The sequence below is a fragment of the Colias philodice genome, chromosome 14 (assembly GCF_061535455.1).
Source record: "Colias philodice isolate Cphi_HAF_F1 chromosome 14, ilColPhil1 Martin Lab GWU primary, whole genome shotgun sequence".
Classification (NCBI taxonomy): Eukaryota; Metazoa; Arthropoda; class Insecta; order Lepidoptera; family Pieridae; genus Colias; species Colias philodice.
This window is the reverse complement of record NC_143099.1, coordinates 3,523,198-3,536,975: the sequence shown is the minus strand read 5'-3', so window position 1 is coordinate 3,536,975 and position 13,778 is coordinate 3,523,198. Positions and strand designations below refer to the sequence as shown.

Sequence of the window (13,778 nt, the reverse complement as noted above, 5' to 3'; positions counted from 1 at the left end):
TTGCAAACTAAATCGAATAATATCAGTTCAAGGTCCCTCTAAAATTTGCAGCTAAACCACTTTTCTTGTTGAGTCATTGCAACGCTAGCTGCGCTATGGCGTCAATTGCTAATCATGTCAATCTTTGTTACAATTAATAAATGATTTAAATTATAATAACAAACATATAAACTGTACGATAAGTTTAACAAAAAAAATACAAAATAAAATACTATGTAGCATTATCGGAGAGGTACGATTTTTTGTAACGGGAAAACATAAAATTATAGGCCAGTGGAAATTAACATTAAATTCGCAAAGCACGATGTAGATTTGAATTTTTGGTATGTTGTTTGGATCAGTTAGGGTGATGTAAATCCCAATTTGCAACTTCGAAAAAGTTGTGCTCGCTGCGCACCACGTGATAAACTGCGAAAATTTAGGACTTTTTTCACTTTTTGCTCTAAAAGTCATAAACTATGCGTTTCCGACAAGTATGATTCAGTACATAAATTAAGGTTATTAAATTTGCAACAATTTAAGCCTAACCGCAGCTCTCTAAACCTTATAACGACTAAACTGTGGCCATTCGAAGATGGTTCATTTTTCCCGAAATATTGAAATTTTTAGTTTTGCTCCCGTTTGAAGCAAAATATTGGCAAAAACCACTCGTTCTATGAGAAGTTCGTATAATAAAGTTGTAGTGCATTTAATTTTCTTTCATAAGAGCATAGAACAAAGTCTATGAGACAAATATTTCACACACAATATCTGAAAAACAAAAAGAAGGTAGAAATAGATTTTTAAAGAATTGAAACTGAGAGCATATAAAATCATAAAAAGAATAATACTTTTTCATTTGCAGGATAGGTAATTAACAAAATTACAAAATTTGGGAAAGTAGGAAAAAAGATTATACGCAAATAATAAACTGCGAAAATTTTGGACTTTTTTCACTTTTTGCTCTAAAAGTCATAAACTATGCGTTTCCGACAAGTATCATTCAGCACATAAATTAAGGTTATTAAATTTGCAACAATTTAAGCCTAATTAAAGCTCTCTAAATCTTATAGCGACTAAACTGTGGCCATTCGAAGATGGTTCATTTTTCCCGAAATATTGAAATTTTTAGTTTTGCTCCCGTTTGAAGCAAAATATTGGCAAAAACCGCTCGTTCTATGAGAAGGTCGTATAATTAAGTTGTAGTGCATTTAATTTTCTTTCATTAGAGCATAGAACAAAGTCTGTGAGACAAATAGTTCACTCACAATATCTGAAAAACAAAAAGAAGGTAGAAATAGATTTTTAAAGAATTGAAACTGAGGGCATATAAAATCATAAAAAGGATAATACTTTTTCATTTGCAGGATAGGTAATTAACAAAATTAAATTTTCTACAACTTTATTTTATGACCTTCTCATAGAACGAGTGGTTTTGCTAATATTTTGGTTCAAACGGGAGCAAAACTAAAAATTTGAAAATTTCGGGAAAAACTGACTATCTTTGAAAGGCCACAGCTTAGTTGTTATAAGGTTTAGAGAGCTGCGGTTAGGCTTAAATTGTTGCAAATTTAATTATCTTTGTAATTTTGTTAATTACCTATCCTGCAAATGAAAAAGTATTATCCTTTTTATGATTTTATATGCCCTCAGTTTCAATTCTTTAAAAATCTATTTCTACCTTCTTTTTGTTTTTTAGATATTGTGAGTGAACTATTTGTCTCACAGACTTTGTTCTATGCTCTTATGAAAGAAAATTAAATGCACTACAACTTTATTATACGAACTTCTCATAGAACGAGCGGTTTTTGCCAATATTTTGCTTCAAACGGGAGCAAAACTAAAAATTTCAATATTTCGGGAAAAATGAACCATCTTCGAATGGCCACAGTTTAGTCGTTATAAGGTTTAGAGAGCTGCGGTTAGGCTTAAATTGTTGCAAATTTAATAACCTTAATTTATGTACTGAATCATACTTGTCGGAAACGCATAGTTTATGACTTTTAGAGCAAAAAGTGAAAAAAGTCCTAAATTTTCGCAGTTTATCACGTGGTGCGCAGCGAGCACAACTTTTTCGAAGTTGCAAATTGGGATTTACATCACCCTAACTGATCCAAACAACATACCAAAAATTCAAATCTACATCGTGCTTTGCGAATTTAGGGTTTTTTAGTGTCGATTTCTACTGGCCTATTAAGTAAATAGCTGAGTAATCGATTGTTTTTTATTTATATTTTTAATTAGTGGAAAAATGTATTATTCGTCGGAGATATAGGTACATCTATTATTATTTATTATCTATACTTCTATACTAATATTATAAAGAGGAAAAGTTTGTAAGTATGTATGTAAGTATGTATGTATGTATGTATGGTTTTCACGCAAAAACTACTGGACCGATTTCAAAAATTCTTTCACCATTAGAAAGCTGCATCTTTACTGAGCAACATAGGCTATATTGCATTTTCAAAAAAATTAGAGATCCTTACCAAAAATGCAATAATGTAACCCAAGGTGTAAAAAAATCCTCAATAAAACTTCTGTCATCGCGTGCGCTGCGGAATCTATTGAAGATAGAACAAAAAAATGTTCTACGGTATTAAAGAATGGATCAATATCTACAAGAAAGTCCGCGATACCATATGTCCATCTTCAGTAGTTATGTTACTACAACAACTTTTTTACGTTTTCAAAGTAAATAGAAGTGCCGACAGTAATCAAACCATGTTATCCATACACATATATTAATCCTTATCCCATTAAATGATGTTTTATTATAGACTGTTTCAATACCAGCAAAATACTTTTTAAATGAAAAGAATTGGATATTCCATTCAAAAGATATAACGAATTTTTAAAAGTGTCAATCTACAGAAAATAGTAGGTATACTGTTCGAGCAGGCCGTAGTGCGGGGGTCACGGAGGAATTCTACCAATATGCGTCTTGACGGAACACAGTGGGGTTTTGGTCGGTAGGAATCCGACATAACCCACGGCCCCTCCCCCGGAGGCCGTGGGTATCTTATGAAAGATTTCCCCACTAAAACAAAAAAAAAGGCCTTAGTGCGGGACGGGGTAAAGGTGATTTTCATGTGATTAAAAATTAAACCTATAGTCCGACCTATAGTAGACTTTTCACTGTAACGATATCGCTATCTATGCGTGTGAAACCGCAGGGCATTGCTAGTACTTGATAAAGGAGGGCGGAGTCAGGACGTCAGGCGACTCAATAAAATAAGCGCTGTAACTTTCTACGGTATTTGTCTTTCAAGATCTGTAGATATGAAATGTGCATTGACCATTGTTCGTCAAATATGATATGAATAACTATGATGAATTTACATGTTGACAGATACAGCATGATCTACATACAATGACATGCCAACGTTATTAAAGTTATAATAGTGGTTATAACTGTTAGGCTTTCAGTACGCAGATCTGGTTTCAGTTCTTGTATGGGTATGCAATTATTTAAAAATGAGAGTTTGAAAATAAAAACAAGTAGGATTGAATTTAATAATGAATGTTAATCGTTTCATAATTATGATTTACTTAGTTAGGTACTTGCCTTGTTAGGTAAGTACTACAAAACTTAACAAATACTATATTTAATTATAAAAATAATGGGAAATACATTCAAGTAAACCTATAACTTCATTAGAACGCACAATAAATTTTATCCGGATATGAGAGACTTCCATTGACTTAACAATACCACGAACGGCGGATTTTTCTCTTCAAGCGCATTGACATAGTTAGAACAAGTAAAGCCTGGGAAATTAAACCGACATGTTTGATGACAATGCTATTGCAGTGCCGTACAATTTTGTTGAAGGCCACAAAACGAATTGTTCTTACCGATTATACTATTCGGGACAATAAGTACCCGAGGTGATAATTTTCTATTACATTTCATACGGTTAATAGTTTGTCAAATTGCAGTGATTGTCTCGCGTTGGTAACATCGCGTCACGAGTTCGCTGTGTTGCAAAAGTTATTTAGACAATCTAAATCTATAGAATTCCGAAAATTAACACCGTTGATTTATGAAAATAATTAAAAATTAAATATTTTGGTATTAAAAACCCTTTGCTTTACGTCTAATGTTTATATGCAAGGCAAGTATATATGGCAAATTACGTTGAAGCCTTTTTTGTTCGTGAATTTTCCGCTGATCGTAAATTTTGAATGTAGGTAAGTACCTACGTAATTATATGTAAAATAGTTAGTGTAATTAATGCTTATTAATCAATTTGAATGAAACCTTGAAAGTTGTAATTGTAAACATAGATACAAGTCGATACAGCAAAATCTTTGTATCTATGTTAATGCGGTGCCAAAGTTTATTTATTTGTTTATATTATAATATAACACATCTACAGTTGTCAGTTATTTAAGTTAAAGCTGTTGAATTAGAATAAATGAGATAGTTTCGCACCAAGAAAATGTATGTAATAAAGGAAAAGATCTAAGATTAAATCATTTTCCTAATTATTATTCTTTTATTATACCACTAAACAGTGACCAATTTTTTTCCAGAATACATAATGCGTCAAGAACAAACTGCTTGGATAGCCTTGATGTTCTTGGAAATGTAATAATGATGTATACAGGTTCCATTAAAAATATGTTCCATTCTTCCTGATTTTTACCCTCTAGTGAAACTGTACATACCTATAATAAGCTAGTTGAATTATGGATTAGGAATAAGGAATTTCCGATGAGCCTTAATGAAGGACATAAGTGGTCGACTTATCGACAGTATTGTATGTTTTAATTTTAATTACGTGAATATTTATTTCCTCGTTTACATGTGCGTTGCCACATCCTGACTAATGCATTAAATGTTTTCATATCAATAGCCTTTTATCTCTCTCCCACGCAATACTACGATTACACGTCTTGCTTAACGATAATATTGTGTACATAATTGTTATGCCCATACTAATCTGACACCTCATCTATTGTAGCAAAGAAATTAATTATAATCAATTAACTATGTTATCTGTTGGCTTCTGCTAGTCCTATAGTAGGTAGATATATTTTTTTAAACTAACAACTGGAATAATTATTTTTAGTTTTAATTTATATATATAAAGGAAAGCATTTATTGCCCGCAGATTGACAAAAAGCTGACTTAAAATTCAACGAAGTATAAAATTCGTCGGGTAAATATGAAAGCCGTAAAAGTTTTTATGATGAAAATAAGCTGATAGCGTGGCCTTGTACACTATGGAAGACAAACTTATTTGCCTTTTAAATCCGTGTAATGTTAACCAATACAGAGCACTTAAGCACAGATACTTTTCAACGAGACCGTTTGCGACATAGCTGGCAACAGACACGCGTTGCATTGTGATCGGATGTTGCAACGAAGTGTCATACATTCAGTTCCGACATCATTCCTTGAAGACCTTTGGAGATGATTGTTCGACAATCATACATGTTCGTATTTTGACACATTATAGGACCAAAATGCTGGTGTGAAATCAGTAATCATTGCTCGAACAATGAACGGCGCATACAGAATGCATATAAATTGTAAGGACTAAATTTATTCTGACAATTTTCCTGTTTACAACAATATTTTTTTATAAGTTTCATATATTGTACATCACAGTATGATGCGATATAAACTTTCTTTCTTTCTTGATATGCACTTTTATAGCCTCAATCGTTATCTAAACTTCAAAAGACGCAACTTGAACTTACTTATATTTTTGGACTTCAGAACGGATATCGTGAAGAATGAAAAATCTTTCATTTTATTGTGAATTCTACCTTTTTATCGGCACCTCCATGGTTAACCACGGACAATAACTAATTACAAATTGAAAAGCACATAAATGTGTTGGCTTTTCAAAGACACTTTCGATTTTCGAACTTTCACTTTATCTGTATGCAGGGGCAATGACCTTAGCTTTGACGTAAGCCCTTTCGTTAGAGGACACCATGGACACCGAAAGCCTTTATTTCTAATAACTTTTACGACTTCATATAAGTCGGCTTTGCCATAAAACTGATTATATACTTATAGTTCATTACGAATCGTAAAATGTATCGGTACTTATATCGACAGTTGAATTTATTGCCATCTGGATCAATTAAATTTTAACGCATCGGATTATCATAAAATGTAATGTTGAGATTTTGCTTACGAGAAAATTTAAAGAAAAGTATAAGATATGTACTGAGACCCTTCATCACTTATTTAAAAAGTTCATTAATCTGTAACTTATTAAAACAAACGTATTTAGTAGAAGTGCAGCTCAGATAATACAAAAAGTCTAGCCTATATATAAATATTGTAACAAATATATACGTTTACTGAAAACGTGTAAATAATTATAACTGATGGTAAAACCGATGGCCTTTATTTAATTGTAAACGCTATAATTTAGCAAAACAATTTTATAATATGTCAGCTCTGGGTCGTGTTCTTGATCCTGCCGTCTCTGTACTACACTTTGAACGCAATTTTCATCAACATTGCTATTAATTGTATTGTTTATTATAATACTAGTTATATGGTATATGAAGGGACGCAGATCTTCTCGATTAAATCATGTAGATGCGTGAGGATAAAATGACAATATAAGTTGCGATGATTCTCCTACTAGTGAAAGCCCTATTATAAAATCGCCTTCCCAAAATGAGATCCTATACACAGTAAATATAAATAATCTAAATTAATATACAAATAACGTCATTTAGAGCAATTATATAAGAGCCAAAAATAAATAATTTATATAAATGGTTTGAAAATCTTCTAAACGTTTTATAACAATGAAGATACGATCGGAAGCGCCGTAACTATCTCAATTATTATATAAATCATACACAACAACGTATGTAAAGTGACTATTAATGGGTTTAAAGATCCAATTGCTATAATTAACTTTATATACTTTCACTGAAAAACATAAAAAATTAAGTATTCGCCACTAAAACTTATTAGCCTTAATATATTGCATTTATGTAATCTTGATGGCATCATGACATAAGTGTAACACTATCGATAATAATTACACGTAATCAAATGTATGATAATTCCGTGCAATCATTTCTTAGAAAACACTATATTGCACAGAATTAACGAAACAAATATTGCCAATAGTGCTGCAAGTGAACCAAAAATGAAGTCGATATAAATACAATCAATACGTACGTGACTTAATTGATTTATCGATATGTCGATATTATCGATGCATCGAGTAAATAGCTCACCTGTTTAACGGTGATAATGAATCATCGTGTTGTTTTTATTACTTAATAGCAACATTGGTTTATCATTGGTTCGTCATTTACATTTTTTTATCAAGAATTAACATTGTGTCAAGTTATTGTAGATACCATCATACAACTTACAGGAATACGAGACGTATGATCTAGTTAAAAATAATAATATCTAACATAAGATTGATACTTTTATTTGTTTATTCAATCAATTTGAAAAAATATATTATTTCTTCGTATTCTTAGTTCGTATCAAATTTAAATTTTAAAATTTAATCAGAATTAAATTTTTGACAAGGAATACCAAAAGGCGAATTAAAGCTCCGGAGCTGTGTATGAAAACAAAACCGCATTTACCATTCTACATGTAGGTATGAGAGGGGTTCGTAAGTCGTAAACGTCAGTCACAATATAAATATTGAATTCAAGATCCTCCCAAGGGTAACGAACTGAAAGACTTAACCGCATTACGAAGCAAAAAGTAATTTCGAGTAGCAGTTATAAATAAAAGCTTTTCCTTAAGGTTCGTACATATTCAGATTTAATAGCATCATACATTTTAAAAGGCTATGAATCGAAATTGAACGTAATTATTAAATCGATCTTTTGAACAAAACATTTTTGAGATACATGATTTTTAATTAAATATGCAAAAACATCGTCATTTCGTCGTTATACGAGAATCATATAGGGATAATTTCATAAATGAAATTATGTGTATCTGATATGATTTTAATAAACTATTAACTCTTCAGGATATATACTGGCGTTTATAAGTCACTGATTGTGATTTCTTTATGCAATCAAGGCTGCATGCAATAAATAATAAAGAAGCTTTCAGTTTTTACGTAATTTTAATAACTATGCGAATTCTTTAGGGTCAGATGTTAACAAATTCTGATAAATCACGTAATCGAAGTTCATTTTTAAGGCGCTTTATCGGATGTGAAAATTGATGGCAATAAATTTTATGGGACAAGTGATGACCCGGACCAATAAAATTTCATTTAAAAGGAGATTGAAATCGTTTTATTATAGGTGCATTAAAATATTCCGCTTTGCAATTTCTTTTTATAACTTTTGTATATAGAGAAAGGTTTTATTTGTTTTTTTAAATTTCCAATACCTGAAAAAATAGTGGAAAAATCTCACTGACTATTTCTAAATGTTTTTAGAAGAGTTCATTTAGATGTGGAGGAAGGAAGGTGCAATTTCTCCATCGAAAAAGTTTAATGAATATTTAATTAGGATTTCTAAAGCTCTAAATTATTTTCGGCTAATGTGTTCTTAGGAAGTGAGGGGTTCCGTTCCATAACGACATATTGAACAATGCTTTAAAAATTAACTAACTGTGAGCATTACCTTGGCTTCCATTGTTACCGGTTCAAGCAATTAGGCAACGCTAGGAACGAGGGAAAACCTTGGCTAGTGAAAACTTTATGCGTAATTTGTTAACTGCTATACATAATGTTTTAAATTTGTAGCAAATAAACGTTGCCTTCAGTTATGATTTTTACGTCAACTTGTTTCAATTTTTTTACATAAATGAACTCGGAGGTTGTTAAATAAACCGTTACAATTATAAATTCTTTTTGTAGACGAATAAAATAGGTTTTTCGGGTACTTATTCGTATTTTTTAGTTACATATTTAGGTAGGCACTAGTGGACGTTCCTGATTTTGGTCACGTTTATTTATATTTTTTTAAGCTAACCTTTATCAAATTATAAATATCTCATTCAATCAAAGTTATTAGTTATAATATGAAGCATCTTTAAGTGAAAATTATTTTGACTAGGTATTACCTGTTGCGATATTATTTTCATGGCTGAGCCGGAAAAGTAACATCAAAACTGTGTTTAAAATTAATTTTTATTAAAAAAAAATGAACTCTATCAATTACTTCATAAATCTTGAATGGAAAACGATAGTTGAACGATATCAACGAACAGTTTAACAGCTAATAGGCCATAAAATCGGTAATATAGTATAACGTGGTTTCAGTAGGTCATTGTCATTGACAGGCCCACGGCGACAGATTTCGTTCGCGTGAAATTAACTTGCGCTGTAGTAATTCTTGCAAATTTAACCCCTTTGCGACACTTTGTGCAATTATTTTTACGATCGCAACGGCTTATTGTTAAATGTTTTTATTAAATATTATAAGGTAATATCGATTTCATATTCTTTGTGATGTTATATTTCCAACTAAATTAATAATGATATCATTACATAAACTATTATTTAATAAATTAAAATAATATATAAAAAATGTTGATAAGTATGAATTAATTATGTATGAATAAAGAAGGAAAAAATGTACAATAGGCAATTAAAATATGAATAAAAAATGCACTTTTATTATTTTGATTTTACTTTTTCTACTACAATAGAACTAATTAATTATTTTTTTAAATAAATATTATTATACCATACCATCGATCTTTTCGCTTTTCTCCTTAACAGGAACAGCTGTTATTGCAGAAATCAGAAGAAACGAGGCCACAATCCTGACACTGACACTCATTTTTGCAATGTTTTTTTGAGATTTTTTTTAAATTTTTTCTCTTATTATCTTTGAATTTTAGTACACGAGGACGCAACTATATTCCGCGGGAAGCCGGTAACATTTGCGTCGACACCAGCGTGCAGCAGCGTCGGCTGTCAACTGCGAGCTACGCCAGTATGCAGCGACTTTCTATCAGCTGGCGATGTGCGGACGCAATGCACCCGTATCGTACTGTTATCAATTTATCATACATTCTTTGTTTGCGCGGGAAATGGAATTTCTGTGAGATTATGGTATTATCTATCTGGTATACCTGGCCTGGGAGCCTTATCCCTTGTTCTATATCTGCCTTATGCAGAAATTATTTATTGCTTCTTTCCAAGTATGGAAAAATGAAATTGAAATTATAACTACATATTAATATACATATTTTCAACATATACTTTTCAACATGTTCTGTAATCTAGAGTACTAAAATTTCTATATAAAAAATTTATATGTTAAAAATTTAAATGAATTTAAATTTAATTTTTTACGAAAACGTAATAGGCTAAATAAAACAAATGAATATCATTAAATTATCAAATCTATTTTTTTTTTATTTTAATTGTTGTTATAACTTAGGTTCCGTAGATACATAGGCTTTGAAAGAAATAGAGCGTGCATCAAATGTTTGGAAAAACATCTTTAACCTGATTTTCATGGTTTAATGATCAATGAATATTGAATTTATCATGAAATATTCATGTAAAAATCGATTAATAATATCTTAAGGGTTTATATTGTTATAAGTTTATTCTTTAAAAGAACTTTTATGATGCATATCTAAGAAAAAAAGTCCTTACCATGGGTAATTTATTTGAAATAATATAGGTAATCTTGAATTTAAGAATATGCAAGTATTTTCGACCATTCTATGTTTGTTTATCACTGCACCATATCTCGTCATATTTATAGCGTTCTGCGTCATAAAATTAAATCCTAATATTTTCAGTCAACTTAAAAAATTTCGTCCTAAAAGCTCTTCCTAGCTTCGGTCTCGATAAGAGTTATGAAGATATTTCCTTGTCGGTATAATAATTAGAATTAAATAATTAAATTATTGTAAGGCTTTATTATCTATTTTTTAACGTAGATAGGTATTCAAATACCGTTAACGTTGTGGTGAACATTCTACATTTGCAGACATTGAAATTGATTATTATAACCTTAACATTATTTTGGAATATTAGAAATTCAGTTTTTAATTAAATTTTTTATTAAATTTCAATGTCATTTTAATTTAACAATTAGTGCAGTTACATTTTCTAGAAATAAATTTCTCACACCTTTTAAAAAGTGATATAACCCAATATGACCCATATTTTTTTGTACAACTGCACGCTTACAAAAAATATTTGGAAATTTGGAACAATTTCCATTTAATCAATCCAGATTTACCTATATATCACCATACTCTACATAATGACTGAATCTACTAGAGCCATTAAAGTCTGCAACCAAAAAAACTCCTTATACTTATGTGGAAATTTTCGTTGGGCCCTGGGGGGAAAGTAAACTTAAAATACTGAAAAAAAAAATTTTTGTTAGTTCGATTCCCAGTCGAAGCAAGTGGATTTTCGAAAATCTTTGAATGCAAGTTCTATTTCATTTTAAACATAAAGGAATATTTCCTTTCATCAAAATTTGCTATCTCCAGTAGGTATTATCAAGGACTCCTGAACAAATTTTTATAATTTCTGGTTTGTTAGATAAAAGTTTGAAAACCTAAAGATATAGACAGCGGGGTATTGGTAGTATCTATAAGATTTATTATATTAACATAATACAACAATACATACAAATAGTATCTATAATAGGTACATACCTATTACCTGTGCTATTACATAATTAATTGTTGTACATAATTATTGACAACTTCATAATACATTTAAAATAAACTATATAGGTTTACATTTTGCCAAAATGTTTATTAAAATTATAACAATGAATTTATCGTTTCGGTGTGGCGCTCTGAAGTTGCTTGCAACACGGAATAATTGTCCATATCGACGGAAGGAGCTTGATGAAATACTTCAACTATGAAATATGAAGGCCGTTAGCCGATCCGATTTAAACAATGTTCCACGTTGGTTGCTAAAATTATTTTCACGGTAATCTAATATTACCTATGCAGCGATAAAAATGATAATTTATTAATGCCCTTTCTAATTTCTACATTACCTATCTTGAAACGTCTTACTAATAAGAATGTTAATTTTAGAAAACAAACGTCCATATTGAACTCTATTTAATTTTAATTGAATTGACGGTACACGCTTAACAATATTTTTTTCGTAATAATTATTATTGTACAATAAAAGAAAGCGCCATCTAGCGACGAGTGGCATTATCTGTAGAACGATTAAAGTGACCATAGACTATAAAAAAATAAACTAACAATAGATCCAGCGTATTTAATATTTAATGGAATTGAGTATAGCGCCATCTATATTTTGTAGTAAGAAGTACCTGAAGGAAGAAACTTAAAGAATGTATAAACTACATAAATTATTCAATAGATGTCACTTATATCAAATAAATATCAAAAATTTATAACAATAATATATAATGAATTATTTATAATAGATTCTAATATTATATTAATAAATTTATCTGTGTGTCTAATGTCTATTGGATTAAAAAATTGATTTGTATTTTACTTGAATTTTTTAATGTTACTCGCAAATTTTACCTTACCTGCAGACGTAGTATATTATTATGAGTCTGTGCCTGCAGTAAGCTACCTTTTTATAAATTACTAGCTTTCCGCCTGCGGCTTCGCCCGCGTTTTCAAAAAAAAACCCGCATAGTTCCCGTTCCCGTGGGATTTCCGGGATAAAACCTAGCCTATGTCACTCAGAAATGATGTAGCTTTCCAACAGTGAAATAATTTTTCAAATCTGCCAAGTAGTTTCGGAGCCTATTCAATTCATACAAACAAACAAACAAACAAAAAATCAAACCTTTCCTCTTTATAATATTTGTATAGATGTATAGATAAAATTAACAAAAAAAATCTCTACAACAAAATCCTGTTGTTGTTCTTAATAATATATAGGCACAACACAATATAGGTAATAAAAATAATTAATGAAATAATAGTAGGTAGATACCTATAGGTACACCATGAATGTTTCATTTTATTTAAATTTGCTATACTTACTTAATCAATATTTAAAGTAGGTACTTTTTCTCCATGACCTATTAATTATCTACCATATCCAAGGGTGAAAGAATGTTTGGAATCGTTCCAGTAGCTCCTGAGATGCGCGCATTCAAACAAACAAACGAATAGGTATTAAAACTCTTTAGCTTTGTATTATTCAATATCTAATCTTAATGTACATTATAAAATTATAAAGGCGAAAGTTTGTATGGATGTTTGTTACTCTTTCACGTAAAAACTACTGAACCGATTACAATGAAATTTAGCACACATATGGAGGGTAACGTGGATTAACACATAGGATATGTTTTATCCCGGAAATCCCACGGGAACGGGAACTATGCGGGTTTTCCTTTGAAAACGCGGGCGAAGCCGCGGGCGGAAATGTAGTACCTAAATTCTAATATTAGTAACTATAGATTTGTACAGGAGATAACTCTGAATAGTTTATCTATTCAGAGTTCGAATATACCTCATCAAATTTCAAAGGATTTCAAAAACTCATTTTCTTTAATATAGGTACCTAATATATTTAATCAAAGGAACATTTCTATCAATTGTTTAATAATAGGTAAGTAATTATTCTATTTATACCTTGATCGTTACATTATAATCGAAGAGCTTTTACCTGTAGTAAGTACCTTTTTATAAATTATAAAATTAATAAAAAAAAAAAAATCAATCCAACAAAATCCTGTTGTTGTTCTAAATAACATATAGGCACAGGTTCTTAATAATATACAGGTAGGTAGTAGAAAATGTAAAATATTATGAACCTTCAATAAACACTGTCCTATTGTGTAGTATCAATATATAAGGAACATTATAAACAAAAACAACAGAAATA

General features: G+C 30.4%; 1 protein-coding gene across 1 annotated transcript in view; it reads right to left on the bottom strand.

Annotated features, from left to right (window-relative positions):
• The window catches only part of LOC149482727 (uncharacterized), a 41,201-nt gene extending 31,271 nt beyond the window's left edge, over window positions 1-9,930 (bottom strand). Inside the window, exon 1 of the mRNA XM_089703309.1 lies at window positions 9,651-9,930. Coding sequence (XP_089559435.1) covers window positions 9,651-9,741 — 91 coding nt within the window. The 5' untranslated portion in view covers window positions 9,742-9,930. The remainder of the gene's footprint in view (window positions 1-9,650) is intronic.
• Between the last annotated feature and the right edge of the window lie 3,848 nt (window positions 9,931-13,778).